Source organism: Oryctolagus cuniculus, chromosome 13 (genome assembly GCF_964237555.1).
Source record: "Oryctolagus cuniculus chromosome 13, mOryCun1.1, whole genome shotgun sequence".
NCBI classification, from domain to species: domain Eukaryota; kingdom Metazoa; phylum Chordata; class Mammalia; order Lagomorpha; family Leporidae; genus Oryctolagus; species Oryctolagus cuniculus.
This window is the reverse complement of record NC_091444.1, coordinates 4015623-4043530: the sequence shown is the minus strand read 5'-3', so window position 1 is coordinate 4043530 and position 27908 is coordinate 4015623. Positions and strand designations below refer to the sequence as shown.

Genomic DNA, 27908 nt, shown 5'->3' with positions numbered 1-27908 from the left:
TGGCTTCAGCCTGTCTAGTGCTGGCCATTGTGACTATCTAGGGAGTGAACCAGCAAACGGAGAGCACTCTCTCTCTCTCTGTGTAACTCTGCCTTCCAAATAAATAAATATTTTAAAAAGATTTTTCTGTTTTCATTTTCAGCAGCTTTACTATAATACACCCAATACTAGAACTTGCACTTTATCCTTGGGGCATAGCATCCACTGGCAGAGTCACATGTCACGTAACTGCTTCAGCGCACCCACACAGAAACACAAAGTGTAAAGTACTGCTTGACTACTAGTTATACCGTTAATGCACATAGTACAATACATTAAGAACAGAGATCCTACATGGGGAGTAAGTGCACAGTGACTCCTGTTGTTGACTTAACAATTTGACACTCTTGTTTATGACGTCAGTAATCACCCTAGGCTCTTGTCATGAGCTGCCAAGGCTATGGAAGCCTCTTGAGTTCACTGACTCTGATCTTATTTAGACAAGGCCATGGTCAAAGTGGAAGTTCTCTCCTCCCTTCAGAGAAAGGTATCTCCTTTGATGGCCCGTTCTTTCCACCAGGATCTTAGAGATTTTTCATTTAGGTGTTGTTGTTGTTTTTTTTGTTTGTTTGTTTGTTTCAGTTTTTTTTTTTTTTTTTTTTTTTTTTTTTTTTGCCAGAGTGTCTTGGCTTTCCATGCTGTTTAGGATATCTGCCATTCTATGAGTCTGCTGTGTATCCTGCTTCCCATGTTGGATCAGTTCTCTCTCTTTTTTATTCTATCAGTTAGTATTAGCAGACACTAGTCTTGTTTGTGTGATCCCTTTGACTCTTAATGCTATCATTATGATCAATTGTGAACTGAAGTTGATCACTTGGACTAGTGAGATGGCATTGGTACATGCCACCTTGATGAGAGTGAATTGGAATCCCCTGGCACGTTTCTAACTCTACCATTTGGGGCAAGTCAGATTGAGCATGTCCCAAACTGTACATCTCTTCCCTCACTTATTCCCACTCTTATATTTAACAGGGATCACTTTTCAGTTAAGTTTCAACACCTAAGAATAAATGTGTGTTAATTAAAGAGTTCAATCGATAGTATTAACTAGAACAAAAAAATACTAAAAGGGATAAAGAATTAAATTGTACATCAACAGTCAGGACAAGGGCTGATCAAGTCACTATTTCTCATAGTGTCCCTTTCACTTCAACAAGTTTCCTTTTTGGTGCTTGGTTAGTTGTCACCAACCAGGGAGAACATATGATATTTGTCCCTCTGGGACTGGCTCATTTCACTCAGCGTGATGTTTTCCAGATTCCTCCCTGTTGTTGCAAATGACCGGATTTCATTGTTTTTGACTGCTGTATAGTATTCTATAGAGTACATGTCCCATAATTTCTTTATCCAGTCTACTGTTGATGGGCATTTAGGTTGATTCCAAGTCTTAGCTATTGTGAATTGAGCTGCAATAAACATTAAGGTGTAGACAGCTTTTTTGTTTGCCAATTTAATTTCCTTTGGGTAAATCCCAAGGAGTGGGATGGCTGGTAGGGCTATATTCAGCTCTCTGAGGAGTCTCCAAACTGGCTTCCACAGTGGCTTTACCAGTTTGCATTCCCACCAACCAGTTACTGTATTTTTTATTTCTAAATTTGCCATTTTATTCTTTCATATACATGAAGTTACCTGGAAAAATTCTCTTTTGCCATCTATTTTCTGGAACATATTACTGTTGTTTATTTTAAAGATCATATTTAAAACTTGTAGATATATTTCTTTTTCCTGATTTTCATTTTTGGTAAGCCTGTCAGTTCTTTATTGAATTACAGACCTTTTTATGAAGAACTCTAGACAAACTAGATCTATTTTCTGACTGGTAGAAAGAGTAAGAGAAACGCCTCCTATATAATACATTAATTTAAATTCATTTAAATCAAGGAATAGCTTACTCTGCTTCTTGTTTATTCCCATTCTGAGGTTCCCAACTGAGTGCAGGGTGTTTATCAGGCTTGTTCGCACTGGGCAGTTCTGGTCTCCTTATTTTTTCTCTTATCACTGTTCTGTTTTTCAGGCATTTAATGTTTGCTTCTCAGTCAGTTGCCCTCTGCACAGATTAAAAATTTGGCTGCTGCCTCACAATGACGTGATAGGCCTACTTCACTTTCCCTCTCTCAGGGAGCTGGGTCTCCCAACTTCATCTCACTTGATCTTGAAATCCAGTTTTTATTCAGTCCTCTGGGATCGCCAAAGCTCTGCTAGGTTCTCTGCCTGTTCACTGCTTGGCTACTTCCCAATTCCCAATCAGCACCCACTTTCCCAGATGCTGGCATTGAAGGGAAGGCAACGTGGCTTGTGGAATACTCAGAGTATTTCAATGACTTCTTTTCTTTGAGGTCTTGGTTCCCTCAAGTCTCATTTTACTCCGTGGCTTTCAAACCTTTTTAGACTTTTTAAATTAATTTAACATGCATATTGAAGCTGCTCTTAGAAGAAATGAACATTCTCCATTAGTTACTTTAGCACAGACTGATAACCTTTTAGTTCTTAACTTGACAAAAAGCATACTAATTCCTCCTCTTTTTTTTTCTTTTTCAGATGGCTGCTCAAACTTTTATCACTTTTCAGATCATCTGCCCTACTCACTACTCCCCATGTGAGGGATTAAGTCAGACTTACACTTCCCCTGGAAAATAAAAGGGTACTAGGAGTTGTAATCTTTCAGTTCCCCTCCCCACAACTCGAAAAATATACTTATCATTTCAAGATGCACCTATTCATATTAATTTCTCCCTTTGTATTTAAAAAAATTTTAGCGGCCGGTGTTGTAGCATAGTGGGTAAAGTCACCGCCTACAACATTGGCATCCCACATGGACACCAGTTTAGAGTCTTGGCTGCTCCACTTCTGATCCAGCTCTCTGCTATGGCCTGGGAAAGTAGTGGAAGATGGCCCAAGTCCTTGAGTCCCTGCACCAACGTAGGAGACCCAGAGGAGGCTCCTGGCTCCTGGCTTTGGACAGCTCCAGCTATTACAGCTATTTGGGGAATGAACAAGTGGATGAAGGATCCCCTCCCCTCCACTCCCCTCCCCCCCTCTCTCTCTGACAGCTCCAGCTATTGCAGCTATTTGGGGAATAAACAAGTGGATGAAGGATTGAATCCTCCCCTCCCCTCCCCTCCCTCTCTTTCTCTCTCTCTCTCTTTCTCTCTCTCTCTCTCTCCCCCTGTGTGTGTGTGTTTCTCTTCCTCTCTTTCTCTATAAACCATGATTTTCAAATAAATAAATATATCATTTTAAAAAGTAAAATGAATAAAAAAGTTTCACAAAAAATATCCATATACTGTTTTCTGAATTCCATGCCATTCCACTCATACGTATCTCAGGTATTAACCCAGCTCTATATTTAATCTGGAAATACTGGTCTTCCCCTAGCTACCTCTTTTCAACCTATAAATCATAATCTATAATCTATAATCATCCTTTAAAACATGAACAAAATTTCACTAATTCTGTAAGTTACTCAAGACCGTTTTTTGCCTCAATAAAGTATTTTGGAAAGATAAGTGCTTTGGAAATATAAGTATTGCTTATGCATTTTACACTATTTATATTCCATATATTTTGTATTATTACTGTCTTAAATCCCTTTATTCCATACATTTCCAGACTCTGTGCTTTGTCTTCTTGCACCTCCCTAATCAGTCTGCTCTCCCTTCCATGACCTCAGTGTGGATGCTGTTCTCAATAGTTACTTTATTTAGCATAAATGCAGTGTCTCTGGTTAAAGTTTCTCCTTTGGTGCCTCACAGATCCTCACCTCGTGACTTCCTACCTCCCCTCTAAGTACTTCCTCTTTGTATCTCTCACGAGTTTTTATGTCTTCCTCAGAATCCTTCAAAAGGAAATGAGTCCTTTACAAATTCTATTGCTCATGGAGTCAGACAATTTGTAAAGGGATTTTCACAGTCCCCGGCTGCAGGGCACACCTCAATCCTGGGGCCTAGTTGATTTCAGATCCATCAATGTCAACCATCTCCAGCGTTTAAATGACAGCCTCACACATTCCTTCATTTCCTCAAGGCTGACAGGAGGAGGAAGGATAAACACGACAGATATCAGGTCCTTGATCGCATGGTCATATATAATCCAGCACTAATATGTGTTGAAAGGCTCTCATCTTTTTTAATCATTGTGGATCAGTTTTGAGTCTCTGTGAACTCTCCCTTAGCTGTGGTTTTCACGTAAATATCCTTGTCCCCCAAGATCACATCTGTGAGACCTACCTCTATTCTGAGATCTTACATTTGCCCTTAAATGCCTTGAAAATACTTCAAACTCATTATGAACAGAACAAGTTTATTTTCTTACAACCTTTCTTGCCCTAAATTCAAGACAAAACAAAACAAAGCAACATAAAATGAAAAAAAAAAACTGAAAGCAAAAACTGACTATTTTTCCTGAATTCTTGTTTATTTCATGGTAGCTTTCAGACCTAGAAACCCGAGGGCCATTCTCTTTTCCTCATGTCTACTACATCCCATGTGTCTCCAAGTCTCAGTATTTTTCAATGTTAAAATACTGACTCCTTCCCTGGGCTAGCAACATCACGCCTGGTCACTGCTTTCCACACCAATTCACTGTGCAGTCAGGCCTGTGATGGGTCGGAAGACCCCAAAACGCGCCCTTCCAAACCCCAGCTCCCCTTCTGGTCAGTGACCCTCCTCCCCAGATTGTGGAACATTCTGCGAGCCAACGTTGGAATCTACACATTTCTCAAATTCCACACAGGCACACTGCTGGCAGAAACATCTGTCCAACAGAACACTGCTGTACTTTCACACGTGCATAGCGTTACGTTTCCTCTAATGCTGATAGCAGAAAGTCGTTCCCGATGTCCTTGTCCTAAGAACATCCGAGATAAAAATCCAAAGACTGCACAACGGAGGGATAAGGGGAATGAAATGTCCTCTGCACTGTTGCTTATCTAGTCCACCCTCCCTAGTCAGTCGGCCGTTCCATTCTCCCATTGGGAAATACCAGCAACGCAGCCACGCCCCCAGGAGGCTCCATGTGTGAACCTCCGCCCAGAGGACAGATGACCACAGAAAGCTCCAACTTGCTGCTGCAGGGGGACTGCTGAGATCCCAGCACTGGGTGGATAAACAAGCTCAGAGTCAGTCAGTGAGCGGGAGGAGGTCATACAGCTGCAGGATTTCACCCACCCTTGCTGAAGAGAGCCCTTTGCTCCGTCCAATCCATACAAATGAATGACTCCATATGAATGAATGGATGGCTCCCGCCTGGTTTTGTCTCCATTAAATTGTATGCTGCAAAATGACAGGGACCATATCCCTACTATCCACTGCCACACCAGGGACACAATAGATGGTGCTAAGGGCCTGGAGGGTGGACTAATCCTGAGACACCCTGTGCAAGCGGTGACCTTGACTGCCGGCACAGACTCTCCCTTCCTATCTTCTTGCTGCTCAGTAACAGGTCTCAGTCGTCCTGCTGTTTCGTGGCCGTGCTCACTTACTTGTATTTCAACATGGTCAGTCCTTTCTTCTAAGTGCACTTGTATTTAACCTTTGTTTCCAAGTACTGAATGCAAAGAACCAAAGGAATCCTGGAAGCTCAGCTTACCTCCCCTTAAACACAATTCCAGCCGGCGCCACCGCTCACTAGGCTAATCCTCCGCCTTGCAGCGCTGGCACTCCGGGTTCTAGTCCCGGTCGGGGCGCCGGATTCTGTCCCAGTTGCCCCTCTTCCAGGCCAGCTCTCTGCTGTGGCCCGGGAGTGCAGTGGAGGATGGCCCAAGTTCTTGGGCCCTGCACCCCATAGGAGACCAGGAGAAGCACCTGGCTCCTGCCTTCGGATCAGCGCGGTGCACCGGTGGCCGTTGGAGGGTGAACCAACGGCAAAGGAAGACCTTTCTCTCTGTCTCTCTCTCTCACTGTCCACTCTGCCTGTAAAAAAAAAAAAAAACCACAATTCCAGAGACTCAGCAGAAAGTCAGGCGACGTGTTGACAAGGAACAGCCATTCACCTTCCAGAAAGGGCTCCAAACTGGAACTGCTGTGTCTGTGGCAGCTGAAAAGCCACCCTCGAGACTGCCGGAAGTGCTGCAGCTAGCAGGTCAGTGCAGCAGCCACGTGGCTCTGTAGACACAACAGGGAAAGAGCAAAGCCCAAGAGGAAATGCAACACGGTGCAGCAACTCAGGTAGGCAAGAGCCTCTTCCTCTCACTCGAAATCAACAGCAGCTTCATTGATCCTATTCTGAAATCCTTATCAAGCAGAGCCTCCAATTTGAACTTCATCTTTTATTTTCATTGTTCATATAGCCTCAAAGTGAAAACAGTGCTTTCTATTATCACGTTTCCTTCTGTAAAAGGAAGTGAAACTATCAGAAAGTACCATCAACCAAATAACCAGAAGACAGTTCAACAGCTTCCACTCTCAATTGACAGGGGACATATCGTGCTAACAACTGATACCGTCATCTTTCCTGCTGTCCATAAATCACTCCAAGGCAAAGCCCCTGCGCAGGAACACATCGGACAAGTGTCAGTTCTAGTCCCAGACACAACAGCTGGGAGAGTCTGAGTACTCACCATCTTTAACTAATGTCTTCATCTGCAAAATTAAAATAAAATCAGCACATATGCATAGCATCACTGAAATGAATAAATGAAGCATAAGTAAAATCCTAGTAACTCTGCTTGGTATTTTTGTTTACTTAAACACAATAGGCACACTTCGTCACAATATCACTTAATCTCATAAGAAAAACTAGACGGAAAATACGATTAATCCTCCATTTAACAGATGATGAAACTGAGACATATCATAGCCAAGTAACTTGCCAAAATTCACATGGTTAAATTCATAGTGGAAGAAGATTTGAATCCAATGGAGCCCATTCCAGAGTCCTCGCTGTAAGCACTAAGCCATGTGTATTAACTCATTTTCTGTTGCTATACCACACCACAGCTTCTATAGAGAAGAGATTTATCTAGCTCACAGTTTTGGAGACTGAAGGTCCAAACAGCATGATTCTGTCCCAAAGTCACATCACACCATGGGGGATGGCACCACGCATCACAGCAGGAGCTCATGCAAGTGGGAGAGGTCACATGGCAAGACAGGAAGCCAGAGCACAAGAGGGCCAGACTCACTCTTCTACAACACCCCTTCCGGGGGACCACCGGGATCCCAACAAGAACATCCGTTTCTTCCAAGGACAGCGCCTCCAGTGACCCAGGCACCTGTGCTCGGCTCTGCCTCTTATGGGTCCCCCAACTTTCTAGTCACCAGATGGGGGCCCTCGCTTCCAAACACTGACACTCCAGGGACAAACCACACCCACAGCACCATGCTTCCTCTTCAGTAGGAAACACACAGCCAACAACACTACCTACCATAGTATTATATTTATTTTTCTTCTACTTCTTCAAGACACTATGTACTAAGTGCATAGCACATGATGAATATTCAGCATTTCTTCAAGAGGTACTAATAAGAAAGGCTTGTAGGGATAGGCACAGGGAGATACACACACACACACACACACACACACACACACACACATATATATATATAATTTATTTGAAAGGCAAAAGTATAGAGACAGAGGGAGAAAGAGAGAGAGAAAGATCTTCCATGTGCTGGGTCGCTCCCCAAATGGCTGCAACGGCCAGGGCTGGGCCAGGCATGATTATCCCAGGAGTCCAGAGCTCCATCCAGGTCTTTCACAGGAGTGGGAAGAACTCAAGTACTTGGGCCACCCCCCTCTGCTTTCCCGGGCCATTAGCAGGGAGCTGGATCAGAAGTGGCAGCACGGACCCCAGGGTTATATTTCTTTAATCTCGAAGTTGTATTTCATTATGTAACTGTAGATTTGAATTATCTTTAACATTACAAAAAAGTAATCTTTTCTGGAACTTCATGTAAAATGTTTCATATAAACATGTCATTATGTAGCGGCAGATATTTGATATAGCAATTGGCAAGCTGCAAGGGATGCCTGTATCTCATACTGGAGTGCCTGGGTTCAAGTCCTGACTCCAATCCCAATCCCAGCTCGCTGCTAGTGCTCACAATGGCAGGCAGCAGGTGATGACTCAAGCAGCTAGGACCCTGTCAGTCACTCAAGTGGGAGACCTGGACTGAGCTTCTTGCTCCTTGCTTTGACGCCACCCAGCTCCAGACGTTGTAAGCATTTGGGGATAGAACTAGCAGATGGAAGCTCTCCATCTCCTTATCTAGCCAGCTAGCTAGCTGTCGCCAGGTCTCTGTATCTCTGTCCCTGTCTTTCAAATAAATGAAATGAATAAATTTTACATGAAATTAGTAGAAGATTTTATTTGGGGAGTGGTGCATTTGGCACAGTAGCTGAGACACTGCTTGGGGTACCCACATCATCATCCTCCCAGAGCAGCCCAAGTTTGAGTCCTGGCTCCATTCCTTACTTTAGCTCCCTGCCAATGCTGACCCTGGGAAGCAGCGTGATGGCTCAAGTTCCTGTCACCCTCATGGGAGTCCTGGCTCCAGTCTGTCCTCGCCTGACCACTGGCAACTGAAGGCGTATGAGGAGTGAACCACCAGATGTTAGCACTCTCATTCTCTTCCTCTCTCCCAATCTCTTTCTCCCTGTATCTCTTTCTCTCTCTTACGTAACAAAATTAGGTAATTAAGTCTTTCCTTCACATGGTAGAACACTGACATGCTAAAATGAAAAGTAGTTGAAGATGAAGAAGTTCATGTATGAAACATGTATGATAAGGAACTAGATGAGGAGGACAAATCTCTGAGAGGGCTTGGGAAAAATAACATAGAACACGGGGTTGCATACCTGTTGTTACTGGAGCACACTCTTCATTCCATGGGACCCTACTCTTGGCAAGTTTACTATACAATATAGTTCTGTTTATTCTATTGGTTATACTCGAAAATAATCAATGAAATGGGAACATCACAGAACAGTACTAATCACTACATTCATCAAGCCTAAAACATATATTTACATATGAATATACACAAATTTTAAAATCTAAGGTAATTGAAATAGAGAGGAAAAAAGATCATTTGTCAACTTTATAAACTGCACGGTGTTCTAAGTGGATGAACTGTGGGGCTTCCAACACACTGTATTTCTCCATTACACAGAAAACACAAGATAAGAGATATGGAGCAGACATGTGTTACGGAACACTTTACTCATCCTGAAATTATTTCCCATGAAAAGACCATTGGGAAATAATTTCATCAGACTTAGAATTTTTTAAATCTAGATTAGATGCTCAAAAACATTCCAAAATTATTAGTAAACTAAAATTTGTGTCCAATAAAAACCCTAAGACTGATACTAGTTTCAGTCAGAAAAAAAATACTGTAATGAAGCAAGTAGCTATAGGACAGTAACAATGTCATTTACAAAAAAAATAAGATTTGAAACTCCGTAATTAACCTAAGATTAACTGAATTAATCCAAAGGTATTACAAAGTTTTATGTACACGGAACCTTAGAGAAGTTCTGGTTAACTGTAGATAGAAATAACAGAGGCACTTGTAATCTACCAAAAAACTGAAGAATAAATTTATTTCTGAATTCTTTTCTTAGTAAGGAAATAAAGAAAGCAATATGTAAGAACAAGAAAACAGCTACACATTTCTGTATTCTACTCATTAATTCATTATTTCTTGAGCTCTCACTACAGTGCCAGGCTTGGGGCTAACCACTAGCTCTTCAGGAAATGGGTAAAAACCAGGCCCCAGTTTTACAAGTACATGATGACACTCCAAGGTGGCAGTGAATGGAAACCGGGACACCTGCCAGAGGAGCACAGAAGCAAACTGTCCTTAAGCAGTTTCAGAAATCTTACCAACGGGAGCACCATAATACCACCAGCTTCTCGCCAGCACAGAAAGAAGGACTCAACAACCTGCTCAACGCAGAAATTCAGAATGACAGTGTCTTGTCTCCAAGGTGATAAACAGAATCATTCCAGGACACAGATTACCCCAAAAAAAGTATTCCTTGAATCATACAAAGATGTTGCTTAAGAAATAAATGTTGGGGCCGGCGCTGTGGCACAGCAGTTTAGTTAAAGCCCTGGCCTGAAGCGCCGGCATCCCATATGGGCTGCCCGGCTGCTCCTCTTCTGATCCAGCTCTCTGCTATGGCCTGGGAAAGCAGTGGAAGATGGCCCAAGTGCTTGGGCCCCTGCACCCATGTGGGAGACCTGGAAGAAGCTCCTGGCTCCTGGCTTCAGATCAGCACAGCACCAGCCGTTGCAGCCATCTGGGGAGTGAACCAGTGGATGGAAGACATCTCTCTCTGTCTCTCTCTCTCTCTCTCTCTGTAACTCTGCCTTTCAAATAAATAAAATAAATCTTTTTTTAAAAAAAGAAAGAAATGTTTTTTTTCCTTGATGGGTGAAATCATGTTCCCAAGAACTGGTACTGTTGATTGAGCACTTACTATCTATCAGGTACATGAAGGAGCATCAAAAGTTCATGGAAAATTTGCATTACTGTTTACTTCCATCTATGCAGGAACTACTTAAAGCTGTCCCTTGTAAATTCATCACATGTAGCAACTCTGGATTCTGCCCAAGCACACAGAGTGCAGAGGAGGCTGCCTTTGTAGACCATGGCGTTCTGCCTCCCTGAAGCTTCTGACCACTGTGCAAGGCAAGAAGGGCTCCAGGCTGAGGGCATGTGCTGTCCCTGGTGACTTCTCTATGTCACTCAAGCACTAAACGACGCTCCTCTGCACACAGACCCAACGGCCGCCTCTCATCCCAAGGCTTACAGAGACTGGAAGCTGAAGCTCCCTTCCCCAGGGAATTATCAAGTGTTTCTGTTGAGAGCCAGGTCCTCTGAAGAAGATTAAAATGGGGAGCAATCCTGGGAGAACGCAAGCTACCTTCCCCAAACTCTTCAGAACTGGGATTTTCATGAGTTTCTACAAGTATGGGGAACCCAGTCTTCCTGTCCTTGGTACACGGCAGGGAAATACCTAAAGGATGGCTTTGGAGTATGGACTTCAAGCACTGTCACCTGAGAATGGTGACAGGATGACTGGGATGAGGTGTGTCCTCTCTCGGGAAGACCGGATTACTCTGGGAGGCATTTCAGTATCTGTCAAGGTGGAAGGCCAGGACCCACGACAACAACACTTAACAGAAGGCTGGACAGCAATGGCGGCCCTTGCCAAGACTTCAAGTGGGTCCCACTCCTAACTTGCAGGCAAATCAAAATGCCTGGAATTCCTATAGCACCTGACAAAAGGGAGGTCACCCACACTCCTCCCATCTGGTCCAGGGAGTAGGGGTGCAGAGTCAAAATTCTTTGATGTAGAAAACTCACACAAGGTGAGGTTTCACAGCCCTGAGCATAAACATGGAGAGGACCCACACCAAAATACTGTGTTGACTTTTAGAGTAAAAGCCCCATGGGGCTACAAAGACATACAAGGGTACCACAAAAAGTTCATGGAAAACACATATTAAAAAACTAGGGGCCGGTGCTGTGGCATAACGGGTAAAGCCACTGCCTGTCGTGCTGACATCCCATATGGGCACCGCGGTTCAAGTCCTGGCTGCTCCGCTTCCAATCCAGCTCTCTTTTAGGCCTAGGAAAGCAGAAGATGGCCCGAGTCCTTGGGCCCCTGCACCTGTGTGGGAGACCAGGAAGAAGCTCCTGGCTTCAGATCAGCGCAGCTCTGGCTGTTGAGGCCAATTGGAGAGTGAACCAGCAGATGGAAGACCTATCTCTTTCTCTCTCTCTCTCTCTCTCTCTCTCTCTCTCTGCCTCTCCTTCTGTGTGTAACACTTTCAAATAAATAAATCTTTAAAAACATAAACAAAAACTATGCATGGATTTCAAAACTTCTGCACCAAAATAAACTTGTCTTTTAATTCTATTTTCCATGAAATTGTGAAGTATCTACATATAAAGCTACACAGCAAAAATCAAATATTTCTTACAAACGTTAGTATTCAGCTACTATTTTTTATTTATTTATTTTTTATTTAGTAAATATAAATTTTCAAAGTACAGTTTAATGGATTACAATGGCTCCCCCCCATAGTTTCCCTCCCACTCACACCCCTCCCATCTCCTGCTCCCTCTCCCATTCCATTTACATCAAGATTCATTTTCAATTCTCTTTATATACAGAAGATCAATTCAGTATATATTAAGTAAAGATTTCATCAGTTTGCACCCACACAGAAACACAAAGTGTAAAATACTGTTTCATTATTAGTTATAGCATTACCTCACATTGGACAACATACTAAGGACAGAGATCCTGCATGAGGAGTAAGTGCACAGTGACTCCTGTTGTTGACTTAACAATTTGACACTCTTGTTTATGGTGTCAGTAATCTCCCTAGGCTCTAGTCATGAGTTGCCAAGGCTATGGAAGCCTTTTGAATTCGCCGACTTTGATCTTATTCTGACAGGGTCATAGTCAAAGTGGAAATTCTCTCCTCCCTTCAGAGAAAGGTACCTCCTTCTTTGATGGACCCGTTCTTTCCACTGGGATCTCACTCTCAGAGATCTTCCATTTAGGTCTGCTTTTTTTTTTTTCCAGAGTGTCTTGGCTTTCCATGCCTAAAATACTCTCATGGGCTCTTCAGCCAGATCCGAATGCCTTAAGGGCTGATTCTGAGGCCAGAGTGCTATTTAGGACATCTGCCACTCTATGAGTCTACTGTGTATCCCGCTTCCCATGATGGATTGTTCTCTCCCTTTTTGATTCTATCAGCTAGTATTAGCAGACACTAGACTTATTTGTGTGATCCCTTTGACTCTTAGACCTAACAGTGTGATCAATTGTGAACTGAAGTTGATCACTTGGACTAGTGAGATGGCATTGGTACATGCCACCTTGATGGGATTGTATTGGGATCCCCTGGCATGATTCTAACTCCACCATTTGGGGCAAGTCCAATTGAGCATGTCCCAAATTGTACATCTCCTCCCTCTCTTATTCCCACTCTTATATTTAACAGATAAAGGGTTGATAACCAGAATCTACAGAGAAATCAAGAAACTCCACACCATCAAAACAAACAACCCACTTAAGAGATGGGCCAAGGAACTCAATAGACATTTTTCAAAAGAGGAAATCCAAATGGCCAACAGGCACATGAAAAAATGTTCAAGATCACTAGCAATCAGGGAAATGCAAATCAAAACCACAATGAGGTTTCACCTCACCCCGGTTAGAATGGCTCACATTCAGAAATCTACCAACAACAGATGCTGGCGAGGATGTGGGGAAAAAGGGACACTAACCCACTGTTGGTGGGAATGCAAATTGGTTAAGCCACTAGGGAAGTGAGTCTGGAGATTCCTCAGAAACCTGATTATAACCCTACCGTTCAACCCAGCCATCCCACTCCTTGGAATTTACCCAAAGGAAATTAAATTGGGAAACAAAAAAGCTATTTGCACATTAATGTTTATTGCAGCTCAATTCACAATAGCTAAGACCTGGAACCAACCTAAATGCCCATCAACAGTAGACTACATAAAGAAATTATGGGACATGTACTCTATAGAATATTATACAGCAGTCAAAAACAATGAAATCCAGTCATTTGCAACAAGATGGAGGAATCTGGAAAACATCATGCTGAGTGAATTAAGCCAGTCCCAAAGGGACAAATACCATATGTTCTCCCTGATCGGCGACAACTAACTGAGCACCAAAGGGGATACCTGTTGAAGTGAAATGGACACTATGAGAAACAGTGACTTGATCAGCTCTTGTCCTGACTGTTGATGTACAATGTAATACTTTATCCATTTTAGTATTTTCTCTTTGCTTTGTTCTAGTACTATTGGTTGAACTCTGTGATTAACACACAATTATTCTTAGGTGTTCAAATTTTAACTGAAAAGTATTCAGTTACTATTTTAAATATGGACATGCAGCCAAAGCCGACTTGTAATGGAACCTGTAGTCATCTTACGTTCAACACACACCCCTCATGTCCCAAAGCCCACATCAGAGTGCACAGCTCCCTGAAACTGAAGCTACATGTGTTCCTTCTCTCCACAAGGCTCTGAGGTGGTAAAACCCCATTTCTTCAGGAACTCCCACAAGAAGGCACATGGCCTAAAATGCTGTAAAAGTGTCCGGGGAGGGGCTGTGTCACAGCAGTCAACAGACCACTTGGATTCAAGTCCTGGCTCCGCTTCTGCTTCCAGCTTCCTGCTAGGGCACACCGGGAGGCAACAGGTGATGGCTCAAGTACTTGGGTCCCTGCCACCTACTCAGGCAACTCAGACTGAGTTCTGGGTTCCTGGCTTTGGCCAGGTCTAGCTCCAGCTGTTGCAAGCATTTGGAAGTGAAGTGAGCCAGCAGATGGAAGATCTCTGTCTCTCTCTTTTTCCCTCTCTGCCTTTCAAATAAATATACTAAAAATAAAAAATAAAAATAAAAAGTGTTTCACTCCGTTTGAATCACCCTGGTTTTGTACTTACATTCTCTGCCAACATGTGAAAGGGGATGTTTTTAACAGCAATACAGAGTAACCTGAACTTCCTGCCGGCCACGTGCCTCTGTTACCTCACAGGCCCGTCACTTCTTGCAGTGAAGAATGAAATAGTATGCCACAAGTTGCAGTGATTAAAAGCAAAGTTAAGAGTTACATGGAGTCACACACTCCATGTACCAAATATCATCTAATCACAAGTTAAGCTGAGGGGAGCATTAAGCCATATTAAAATACTTACAGAAGATATCTTCATGTACATGAGGAAAACAGCTATCTGTGGAACATGTGTGTATATGGATCAGTCCATACACTTGAGCATTTGACTTTACCTAAGCACTGTGGTCTTTGAACAATAAAACATACATGTTCTTTTTCCATTGCTGGAAGTCTAGTATGATCATGGTTCTAGTATAAAAGAATTTCAGGGACCAGCATAGTTAAGCTAGTTAACAGCTGCCGTTTGCAAAACCAGCACCCCATATCAGAGCACTCTGTTCCAGCTCTCTGCTAACGTGCCTAGGAAAGCACTGGATGATGGCTCTTTGGGCCCCTGCCACCCACATGACAGACGCAGATGGAGTTCCAGGCTCCTGACTTCAGCCCGAACCAGCTCCAGCCACTGGAGACATCCGAGGAGTGAACCAGTAGCTGGAAGAAGATCTCTCCATTTCTGTATCTCTCTATCACTCTGCCTTTCAAAACAGAAAATAAATCCTTTTTTAAAAAAAGAATTTCAGAATTATAAAATGTAATTGTAGTTCAGATCTGAAATGTTTTATTTCTATCACACACCTAATGATCATGGGGTGAGTCATTAATCACATATATTTATTAGAATTTTAAAAATAGTAAGTGTTAAGGATTTTACAGTGATCTCATTTTAAAAAGTAAAATCAGAAAAACATTAAAAACCTGAAGACAGGTATTGTATTTTGAAACATTTAAAGTATCTGCTCTGCTCACAAGCCCTGTGGACCTCAGGGAAGCAAACAGAAACCCAGACATTGCCTGGACCCACATGTGCCTGAACCCAGCAGCGGTCCACAGATGAGCGAGGCCTGCAAGGCTTATAGGTTACAGATGCAGAGTGCTCCCCTACACCTACTGAGCCGAATCTGCATTTGAATATTTAAAAAAAGCCAGATCCGGGCCGGCGCCATGGCTCAATAGGCTAATCCTCTGCCTTGCGGCGCTGGCACACCGGGTTCTAGTCCTGGTCGGGGAGCCAGATTCTGTCCTGGTTGCCCCTCTTCCAGGCCAGCTCTCTGCTGTGGCCAGGGAGTGCAGTGGAGGATGGCCCAGGTGCTTGGGCCCTGCACCCCATGGGAGACCAGGAGAAGCAGCTGGCTCCCGGCTTTGGATCAGTGCGATGCGCCAGCCGCAGCAGCCATTGGAGGGTGAACCAACGGCAAAAGGAAGACCTTTCTCTCTCTCTCTCTCCCTCACACTATCCACTCTGCCTGTCAAAAAAAAAAAAAAAAAAAGAAAAACCAGATCCACCCACAATCCTACAACTACCCTCAGAAGCACTAACATGCACCATGATAATTCTACAAGGATGAAGAGTCCAGTGTCCTATGAAGGCACCAAAAAAGAAACCTCAGTACATAGCCACAGTTAGGTATGAAAGATCTCCAATGCCTGTATACATTTTTTAAAAAGATTTATTTATTTATTTGACAGGTAGAGTTTTAGATAGTGAGAGAGAGAGAGACAGAGAATAAGGTCTTCCTTCTGTTGGTTCACTCCCCAAATGGCCACAAGGGCTGGAGCTGCGCCAATCCGAAGCCAGGAGCCAGGTGCTTCTTCCTGGTCTCCCATGTAGGTGCAGGGCCCTTGGGACTTGGGTCATCCTCTACTGCTTTCCCAGGCCATAGCAGAGAGCTGGATTGGAAGAGGAGCAGCCAGGACTGGAACCAGTGGCCATATGGGATGCTGGCACTACAGGCGGAGGATTAACCTACTGCACCACAGTGCCAGCCCCAACATTTGTATACATTTTATCATTTAAAGATCTCTTTACCAACATTCTTTACCAGATTTCATCTTTGAAAATGAAGCATGCCCTGGCTTGCTGCGCCGGTATCCCATATGGGTGCCGGTTCGAGTCCTGGCTGCTCCTCTTCCGATACAGCTCTCTGCTGTGGCCTGGGAAGGCGGTAGAGGATGGTCCAAGTCTTTGGGCCCCTGCACCCACGTGGGAGACCTGGAGGAGGCTCCTGGCTCCTGGCTCCTGGCTCCGGATCAGCGCAACTCTGGCCGTTGTGGCCATCTGGGGAGTGAACCAGCGGATGGAAGACCTCTCTGTCTCTACCTCTCTCTGTAACTCTCTTTCAAATAAATAAAATAAATCATTATAAAAAATAAAATGAAGCATGGCTCTGTCAGTTCTGAATTATGATACCAGCTGCCATCATCACACACGATGGGTGTTTTACTGACACTCTATCAAAGGAGCAGAAATCCAGTGAGGCCGCCATGGCGGCGTGTGAGTTGCTTCCTTTGGTTATAAAGTGAGATTTGTGGCCATAGTTGTGGGACTCCTGACACCGAGGCATAAGGAACACTCCACCCTGACAAGTCAGTGTCATGGAGGCCATCCTCAAACACGGTTCTTGTGTTAGAAGTGGAAAGGGACAACGGAGGACACACAGTTCAACATCCATGCTTCCAATGCTTAGCACCAGACATAAAGTGGATCCATTCTCCCTCCCTCCCTCCCTCGCTCGCTCTCTCTCTCTCTCTCTGTCTCTCTCTCTCTCTCTGTCTCTCTCTCTCTCTCTGTCTCTCTCTCTCTCTCTCTGTCTCTCTCTCTCTCTGTCTCTCTCTCTCTCTCTCCACTCACTCTGCCTTTCAAGTCAATAAAGTAAAATGGGGACAGTGTTGTGATGCAGCCAATCAAACTGCCACGTGCGATGCCAGCATCCCCATCAGAGTGCCAGTTTGAGTCCCACTGCTTTGCTTCCAACCCAGCTCCCTGCTAACATGCCTGGGAAAGCAGCAGAAGACGGCCCAAGTACTTGGGTCCCTGCCACCCAAGTGGAAGACCCAGATGGAGTTCTGAGCTCCAGGTTTCACCCTGACCAACCCCTAGCCATTGGGAGGTAATAAAGCAGATGGAAGTCTCTCTGTCTCCCCCTCTCTCTGTCATTCTGCTTTCCAAATAAATATTTTTTAAAAGAAGCAACTAAAGGGGCTGGCACTGGGGTGTAGCAGGTTAAGCCGCTGTCTGCAGTGCCAGATCCCATATGGGCACTGGTTTGAGTCCTGGTTGCTCCACTTCCAATTCATCTCCCGCTAATGCACCTGGGAAAGCAGCAGCAGATGGCCCAAGTGCTCAGGCTCCTGCCATTCACACAGGAGACCCAGATGAAGCTCCTGGCTCCTGGCTTCTACCGGACCCAGCCCTGACTGTTGCAGCCGTTTGGAGATTGAGCCAGGGGATGAAAAATCCCTTTCTCCCTCTCTCTCTCTCTCTGTAACTCTATCTTTCAAATAAACAAATCTTTAAAGGAGAGAGAGAGAGAGAGAGAGAAGTTGCCACGCCACCTGTTATATGTCACATCTATGAGGACTTCCTGTAACTTTACAAGTGGGCATTCTATGAATATCATCAAATTAATGCAAGCAGCTAAAGAGTGCAGCACTGACCCTGACTCTCCTCATGTGAACCACCAGCATAAGAAAGTGCAGCAAGGTCGGCCTGGGGCCCCGAGTACAGACGACACACTGAGTGGCACCGAGCTCAGCTGCACACCTAGGAAAGACTGGCAGCCACCTCGTCTTACTGGGCCACAGCCCTCGGCGAACACCTGGTGAGACTTGGTGAATAAAACGTCAGCTCTAACCTCGAAAGACATCCACGGGGTCCCACTGATTTCAACAACACGGAAGGCCATTTCTAAATGTTACTGGCCAGGATAGGAGGATTTATCAAGGGTAAACATTAAAAGCAAGTTTAACCCTAGCACTATCTTAAAAAAAAAAAAAAAAAAAAAACCTGACCCTATCCTTTCCCAGGAATTAGCTGCTTGACTTGTGTGGCTCCTTGGGAAAGTCCCCACTGTGCTCTTGTTTACCGTTACAGACATTTGTAAATAAATGCACATACTAGCCTGCTCTTCACAGATCCTGCAACACTTTCTATAGGCTTAGTAGCTCTTTAAAGAACGGTTATAGACAAATGTCCCAAACTGGGCTTACTGGGTAACCACTGACTGTTACTAACACTAAACTGCGCAGCTCAAATTCACCAAGCAATAGCATCAAATCTCCTCTCAGGACACTGACGGCCAAAGCCTCGGTCCTTCCTCGTTAGAGCTCCCTGTAACTTCTCAGAAGCAACGTGGCTGTCACCGGCAAGTCCTCACCCAGTTAGACGAGCCTTGCCACTAATCTCTTCTCCAAAACTCCCCTTCGCTTCTTGCTGGCTGCCTGCAAGAACTCACACAGCTGATGTAACAGACTGGCAACAGCTTCCTTCACTCCAGAATGGCATGCAACGACCCAATTAAACAAGAGTAAATCACAAATTCTGCACAAACTACTTTAGCAGGAGCGGCGTTACAGGCCCGTTCCCCTGCAGCGGTCAGCAGCCAGCCCGCAGCGGCTCTTGGTTCTACGGATGCTTCGTTAGAAAGAGAGCTCAGAGGTCTAACACGCCGGTGTTGTGCCCTGTTCTGCGTGACGAATGGCTCTCTCGGGCTCGGTTTTCCAGCATCCTGCCAGTGTTGACTCAGGTTGGAGATGGTCCTTGCAGCTCGTGCTCTGCCCTGCGCTACATGTGATACATCACCTGAAGCCCCCAGCGAAAGCTGCTAGAGAATCTGATTCACCCCCATGGAAAGAGACCCTCGGAGCACCTTGCACCTGCTCTGAGGCTCATCTCCAGCGTCACACCCCTGGTCTCTGGGACAGAAAAGAGCCGCCGCTGCTTTGTCTAAGAGATAACAACCACCCTGGCAAAGGCAAATTAGGCCTGTCTTTTGCAAGCCTGATGAGCTGCTGGCACGGTGGTAGCAGAATGAACAAGGGCGCTTCTAACATGCCACTTTTCAGCAGTAGGGTCTGTGTCTTTTCTGTAAGTTCAAGGGGACACTACTCCTAATACAGGATTTCAGATGTGCCGCTCTTTCAAAGGGGCCTTCATCCAGTCAGCTCGTATGTACAATGAAGACAATGCAAGGAATCCTAAAACCGAAAATGAGAGTAACCTAGGAAAAGGATCGGCAAAGGAGGGGTCAGATCCGAGACAAAGCTCAGAATACAAAGCTTTGATCCGGACGCCCCCAAGGCAACTGCCAGTGCACCCTTCTCTCTCTCTCATGAAAGCCACTGTTCATCCAAACGCATGCCACTAGATGCCACCTCTCATTTCTCCCCTCACCTGTGCTATTCCCCACCTTCCTGGACACTGCAGTCCTGGATGGCTTGGGCAGACCTCACCTTCTCTCTTGAATGTCTCCCTGTCTGTGGGCCTTTCATTGCCATTTCAACAAGCTCAAGTCCCTCCTATTCTCTGGAAACAAAATAAAAATATTCTGTACACCCCTCCCCCTAAATATATTAAACACACTACAGCCAAAATATTTTTAAATTAAAAAAATCAGTCACACCACCTGCTGGCTAGATGCTGCCAATCGGGTCTCAGTGCTAGACCTTGTCCTACTGGGGCCTGTCACCCTGTTATGTCCCAAGCCTGCACCTGGGCTGTGTCTTCACCAGCAATACTGGGCCGGTTACTTCCTACAAGTTCTCTGCCCTTCCTCCAGCTCTGAATGGACCCTTTCCACTGCCTGGGAAGTCTTGCTCTCATTACAGCAGGGAAACCTCCCTGAGTCCCTGACCGATCAATGACAATCTTGTTCTTCCTCCAAACCTTGTTCTGAAAGTTGAATTGCCTGTTTCCATATTTTGGCCATAGTCTAAAGGTTCACCAAATTCATCACCATAATCTTTGGACTTCCACATACATGAATCCCAGCCAGCTGAATAAGATGAACAAGGAATACTTGTTTTAAAGCATGAAGAACACTGTCGACAAGTCAAGTCAACAGTATGCTCTGCCGGTGCCGTGGCTCACTTGGCTAATCCTCTGCCTACGGTGCCGGCACCACGGGTTCTAGTCCCGGTCGGGGCGCCAGATTCTGTCCTGGTTGTCCCTCTTCCAGGCCAGCTCTCTGCTGTGGCCCAGGAGTGCAGTGGAGGATGGCCCAAGTGCTTGGGCCCTGCACCCACACGGGAGACCAGGAGGAAGCACCTGGCTCCTGGCTTTGGATTGGCGCAGCGCGCCAGCCATAGCGGCCATTGTGAGGTGAATCAACGGAAGGAAGACCTTTTTCTCTGTCTCTCTCTCACTAACTCTGCCTGTCAAAAAAGAAAAAAAGGATTCTCAGGCTGGGGTTCACAGCATCTCGGCTGCCAGTCGTAGACAAGTTTCTATAGCTGTGTCCCGCATCATCTACACATTCCGAGGCATGAGAACAAGAGGAACTGCAGCTTTTTAATCCTGTATGTACCACAGCTTCCAGCTTGCTGAGGTCTGGACTCAGCACTCTTCCCAAAATAGAACTAAACAGAATCTCCTTGAACTGCAAAGATCTACACGTCACAGGAGAGTCATAAGACGTGACTGCAAGTGTGCGCAGCTCACGTACGGCCAGGGCAAACGCCGTGCTGACAGAAAGCTGCATCAGAACACTGCGCAGAGAGCCATCACTCAAAGATCTACACAAAGGCAACCACAGCTGAGGAGGGCACAGCTCCTGCTGTCCGGGAACTCAAGCCCCTGAAGCAAACGGCAAAGCAAGCAGGCACTTACGCATGTCACCGAAGGCCCCCTTTGTCACTTTGGTGGCACGTAACACCACTACCGTGAACTTGTGGGAATACTGGTGCTCCACCTGCAAACAAATGACAGTCGATTTAAAACAAGCTCTGGCTTCCTTCGGAATAACTTAAAAAGTTGTCGTTGAAAATCCGCAGCACACAGACCAGAAACATGCTTTGATCCTATGGCTGGCCCCTCTTTTGCTTTCCCTTCTCTCCCACCAGGGAGTCATGGAGAAGTCCGGATCCCACTTCAAACTGTCAGGACAGCTCGACTGTTGGCCCTTCTGTGCTGTCAGGCTTGCCCAGGGCTTGGGAACAGATGGAAAGGAGCACCACAGGCATCCCAGGAGCACAATCAGGCTTTGTGCTGGGGTGCCTGGCTCAGGGCAAGACGGCCTCATTTAGGTTTGTTTGTCTTTGTTGTTGCTGTTGAATGGAATCCATTATAAACCATGAGTAGCGATGTTACAAGTCTCTGTTGGCCCAATAGGTGCATGCCATAATAAATATTAACAGGTAGAAGGCTTTTTTAAACACCTCACCTAAGTGGAAATTAGTTATCAGACAACCTTACTCACTGAAACAGAAAGGGGAAGCCGGAACTCACAGTTCTCAGAGCAACTGGAGAGGTGGCGAAGTCCTGAAGGCGCAAGTGTTTTCTGTCTTAATCTTGGGGAAGCCTGCCTCACCGAATTTGAAGAGGCTGCTTAACTGGTTAAAAAGTTCATAACTGATTCTAAAAGTGACTAACATACTTTCAACAGTGAGAAGAAATTCAGCAAGTGTAGAAAGCAAAGACCAACTCATGAGCACCAGCGGTCGCGGGACATCAGGGCCACGCTGCACAGCTCTGAGGAGTTCACGACACACAGGGCGGTCAGTGTTCAGACACACAGCACAGCGCAGGTATGAGGAGGTGAAGCCACGCACGAGGGACGTGACCTTGTTCAAAGAGGCAGAGAAGCCTGACAATCTCTCAAGATGGTGCTTAGTCAACTCTATTTTCAAAGAGGAGTATCTTCAACGCCGAAAAGTTCTGATTAGCCCAGGTATTGCTCTACATACAGGGAAATATCAATTATAAAGAAAATAGAAATGTTCTAAAATGTGAGTCAAGAAAAAGTATCAAGAGACATTTGAAAGATCTGGAATGGAAGGAAAACGAAAATACAACTTATGAAAACGTGTAGGATGAAGTGAAAGAGGCGCTCAGTGGGAAATGCATAGCACTGAACACACTATTACAAATGAAGAAATATCTAAAAGCAATAAACTAAGCTTCTACTCCAGGAAACTAGAAACAGAAATCCAACTGAATTCAAAGTAAGCAGAATAAAAAGTGGTAAAAACTAGAGAAGAACTGAACAAAATCCAAAAATAGAGAAAATTAATGAAACCACATTTATTTGGAAAGATCAACAAAATTGATAACCCTACCCAGGCTAAGAAAAATACAGAGAGGACACAAATTAATATTAGAAATGAAAGAACAGATCTTATTACACACCTCATAGATATTAAAGGGCTAATAAAAGGAATATTATGTATGAACAACTCTATGCCTACAAATTTGATTACCAAGAAGAAATGGCCTAGTTCTTTGAAAGAGACAATTTATCAAAACTCACCAGAAGATATGGACTATCTGAATGGCCCATTACCTACTACTACTCAATAAACACTAACAAATTGAGTCCCACAGTATATAAAGGGAATGATGAACCATGACCAAGTGGGATTTGTTCCAGCTATGTTTGAAAATCAGTTACTATAATCCATCATATTTACAGACTCAAGAAGAAAAAAAAAAAAACAGCATATTACCATCTCCATAGTTGCATAAAAAGCATTTGAAAAATTAAATACACATTGATAATGAATTTTCAGCAAGCTATGAATATACAGGAAAGTTCTCAAATTGAAAAATATCACCACAAAGTCAACAGCCAATAAAACACTTAATTGAGAGACTTAGAAGACTTGGCACAAAAATCACAAAGCAAAGCTACCCCCTTTCTCCTCATTCCTTTTCAACATTGAATTAGAAGCCCTAGCTGATGCAAGAACAAAAAAAAAAAATGAATAAAGTATAATAAGAAGAAATAAAACCCTTTGTTTACAGATGACAAGATTATCTATGTATAAAAACCAATAAAATTGATTTTTAAAAATTGGAACTAATAGATAAATCATATAAAAGTCAATTGTTTTCCCATATACCAGTAATAAACAACTGGAGTTTGAAATTATAGGGCCAGCGTTGTGGCATAGTGGGTTAAGCTTCTGCCTGTGACACCAGCATTCCATATGGGTGCCGATTTGAGAACTGGCTGCTGCACTTTTGATACAGCTCCCTGCTAATGCACCTGGGAAAGCAGCATAGGACAGCCCAATTTCTTGGGTCCCTGCACCCATGGGGAAGACCTGGAAGCAGCTCTGGGTTCCTGGCTTTGGCCTGGCCTAACCCCAGCTGTTGCGACCATTTGGGGAGTAAACCAACAAATGGAAGATCTCTGTCCCCTTCTCTAACTCTAACTTTCAAATAATTTTTTTTTTTTTAAATCTTTTTTTTTTCTTTTTGACAGGCAGAGTGGACAGTGAGAGAGAGAGAGGCAGAGAGAAAGGTCTTCCTTTGCCTTTGGTTCACCCTCCAATGGCTGTTGCAGCCGGCGCACCGCGCTGATCCGAAGCCAGGAGCCAGGTGCTTCTCCTGGTCTCCCATGGGCCATTCTCCACTGCACTCCCGGGCCATAGCAGAGAGCTGGCCTGGAAGAGGGGCAACTGGGACAGAATCCGGCACCCCAACGGGGACTAGAACCCGGTGTGCTGGCGCCGCAGGCGGAGGATTAGCCTAGTGAGCCGCAGCGCCGGCCTAAAAAATCTTTTTTAAAAAAATTAAGGACACAACATCATTTACATTAGCATCTCCAGAAATGAAATACTTAGTTTGAATTTAGAGAAGTATATACAAGATCTATATAAGGAAAACTACAAAACTCAGGAAAGAACTCAAAGAACTAAATAAATTGAATGATATTCCATATTCACAGACAAGAAGATTCAATACAGTCAAGAATATCCTTTGAAGACCTTCCTCTCTGTCTCTCTCTCTCTCTCACTGTCCACTCTGCCTGTCAAAAAAAAAAAAAAAAAAAAAAGATTGATTTATTTATTTGAAAGTCAGAGTTACACAGAGAGAGGAGAGGCAGACAGAGAGAGAGGCCTTCCATCTGTTGGTTCACTCCCAGATGGCTGCAATGGCCAGAGCTGCGCCGATCCGAAGCCAGGAGAAAGGAGCTTCTTCTGGGTCTCCCATGCAGGTGCAGGGGCCCAACAACTTGGGCCATTGTCCACTGCCTTCCTGGGCCATAGTAGAGAGCTGGATGAGAAGAGGAGCAGGCAGGACTAGAACCGGCATCCATTTGGGATGCTGGCGCTTCATGCCAGGGCTTTAACCCATTGTGCCACAGCACTGTGTCACCATGTCATTTGTTCTTGACTTGATCTATTTAACACTGTACCAGTCAAAATTACAGTAACCTATTTTGTAAATATGATAAACTGATTTGAATACTTACAGGGTGAGGCCAAGAATAGTGAGTGCAATGTTGAGAGACAGTAACAAAGCTGGAGATCGGACACTATCTGATTCAAGACAATATAAACTGCAGTAACCAAGCAGTGTGATATTGCTGAAAAACAGGCAAACAGACTAATGGAAGAGAAGACAGAGTCCAGAAGTGGACATACATGGTTAACTGCTCTCTGCCAAAGAAACGAGGACAGTTTTATAACGGGAAGAAACCGTTTTCTTTAAAGGGATGCTATAGCAGTTGTACGGAACATTTAAAAAAAAATGAATCCAGAGAAATGGTAAGGATGCTTGAAATACAATGAGAAAATATCCTTGAAAACCCAATTTTAGGTTTAATTTCTTCCACTGAAGAGACTTGCTAAGTAGTAATTATTATATATAACAATGATTCCCTCCCCAATATATATAGATCTATATCCTAAAACATCTAAAAGTATATGAATTTTCAAATATTCTAGAATACTTAAAACTGCATGGATTTACAAATGCCTAAAAACTCTCCTGTAACATCAAATTGTGAGACATGCTTTTATCTATTATTTAATAGATTATTAATATTATTAATAGATTATTTAATAGATTTTTGAAATTGCTACAAATATATTCATATGTCAAGTGTTTATTAATAATAAACAGTAATAGGACTCAACAATTATGAACTCTACACTACACATACTACTAGATACCAAGTTTCATTTAATCTTTTAAACAGTGCTGTAACATTGGTATCATTATTTACATTTATAGATGATTAAAGTGAGAATCTGAGAAATTAAATTTCCAATAACTGACAGATTTTAAATAGCCAACTTTATTATAATCCAATGCCTTTACTCTTTCTACATTCTTTTACTTACATAAATAATACCAAAACCAATAACTTTAATAGTAATAAAGTTTGTTTCCACTTATTAAATATAAATGGTCATAATGTAATTTATCTGTAATATCTGTAATTGATCTAAAGACCTAGTAATTGAATTATTTCCTATAAATAAATATTTATATAATATAATATTTAATATATAAATAAATTATTTCCTATAAATCTATTTCCTATAAAGCTTTTGCTTTCATCAGCCTCAATTCTACCCTCTTAACTATATTAAATGAAGTACTCATACTGTTCACAGAAAATATGGACAAACTGATCTCTTTCTTGATTTTTATAAGATGATTTTAGAAACACTGTGAGGTTTCAGATCACCTAAAAACTATTTTCAAAACACAAGTGTCAACATGTATACCTATCTCTTTCTAAGAGCTATAAAGATTAACAAGGGATTGTCTTTAAAGTACAATGTGCCTTCCTGGACAAAGTTTTCAGTTTCAACCAATGATTATCCAGATAGTCTCTTTGAGACTCCCTTGCCATGTTTCCTAAGGCTCATAGAATTTCAAACTTGTCCAGACAGGGCTAGGTTCTGACTTGGATAGAGAGCTTTTGGCTACAGTTCAGGGATGGTGCCAGAGAAATAGTATGTGTGAATCCACAGCCAGTGTTCCCCAGGGGCAAATAATGACTCAGGACGATGACAGTCAGTGGTTGGCAGAGAGCGATGCCGTATTTCAATTGAGATGTCAATTCTAAGCTCAATCCACCGACTTAGTCACCGAGAGTAAATTTTTCCTTCAAGTCTTGGATTATCTTACTTTGAATGTCATTCTTCACCCATCATCTTCTCCATGGTGAAAATTAAGACCCTCATTTCTTTTCACATTTATAATTTCTCCATCACAAGGAAACAGCTACTGTATAAAATTCATCCTGGAGAGTTATATTTATATCTGTAACTAAGATGATTGGGTACCGTAAAAAAGCACCAGTCCATTTGTACCAAGCCAATTGGATGATTTTATCAATTTGCCTAAAAGTCTATTGTTACAAGAACCAATAAAGAATTATAAGATAAATCTTATGGAAGAGAAGGTAGAGTCTACCTGAAAATGCTATTTTTTTCATCTGCTTAACTACCATTGCCTAATTTTAACCCAAACTAAAACTAAAGACTATCAGTATAATAAAGATTACAAAATCCTATTACCGAACCCAGAGATTACGATCATCAAAATCAACAAGAGGCAACTTCAAACAATCTCAGAAATGTTTTAAAACTATAGTTCCATTGATGTCAAATATAAACAGTGATGCCTTTTGTGATTAGGTACTTATTTTCAGCTTCATTTCCTAGTGTGGAATTCCATTCTAATACAATTCAGAGCACAGACGCTGCGCTAAGAGTCACCCACATTTTTCAAAGAATAATCAACAGTATCTAGTCTTACTAGTATTTAGTTAGAGTCTACAACGCTGTCTCACTTGCATTAAGAATTCTCAGTCATGGGTTGGCTATGTACACAAATGAATGCTGGAAACACCTAATTTGGCAACAGTTTGTTGGCTCTAGCAGACCTCACTATAATCAGAAATAGGACGTGAGATTCTTCTCCTCTCTGAGCAATGATGTTGCCACTTAGAGGTATATGAGATTAAATTTGGTAATGTATCTGTAAAAATGAAAGTAAACACAGAATATATTCTCATTGCAGCAAGATTTTTAAGTCCTATTTTGATGAAGATTACAGAGACTGCTCTTGTAGGGAAAACTAGTACAAGAAAATATTTGATGTAGACAGCTTGGGTCTAAAATCTTCCTTTACTTATCTAAGACAGCTTGAGTTTACAGTGACTATTGTATCTCCAAGGTACTTAAAATGAAACTGTCACCCAAACTTGGTGCACTTAAAATGGAAATGCAACAGAGATTCCAACCCTGTGGGAATTAAACAGCTGCAACTTCACAGAAAGACATCTCAAGCCCAGCCTTTCTAAGCTGAATACTCCTGAAGACATCTTCACTCTCCCGGGGGCAGCGATGGGTGAGGGGAGGGCTGGGGAGGACAGGCACACCCTCACATTCCTGGGGGAGCCCACCAGACACATCAGGAAAACTCATCCCACACAGTCTCCAAGACACTTTG

At 43.4% G+C, this 27908-nt stretch overlaps 1 protein-coding gene across 1 annotated transcript in view; it reads right to left on the bottom strand.

Annotated features, from left to right (window-relative positions):
- Positions 1–27908, bottom strand: part of PLA2G4A (phospholipase A2 group IVA) — a gene marked incomplete in the record, with an annotated part of 115264 nt that overhangs the window by 77558 nt on the left and 9798 nt on the right. The window contains 1 exon segment of the mRNA NM_001082072.1: positions 21321–21402. Coding sequence (NP_001075541.1) covers positions 21321–21402 — 82 coding nt within the window.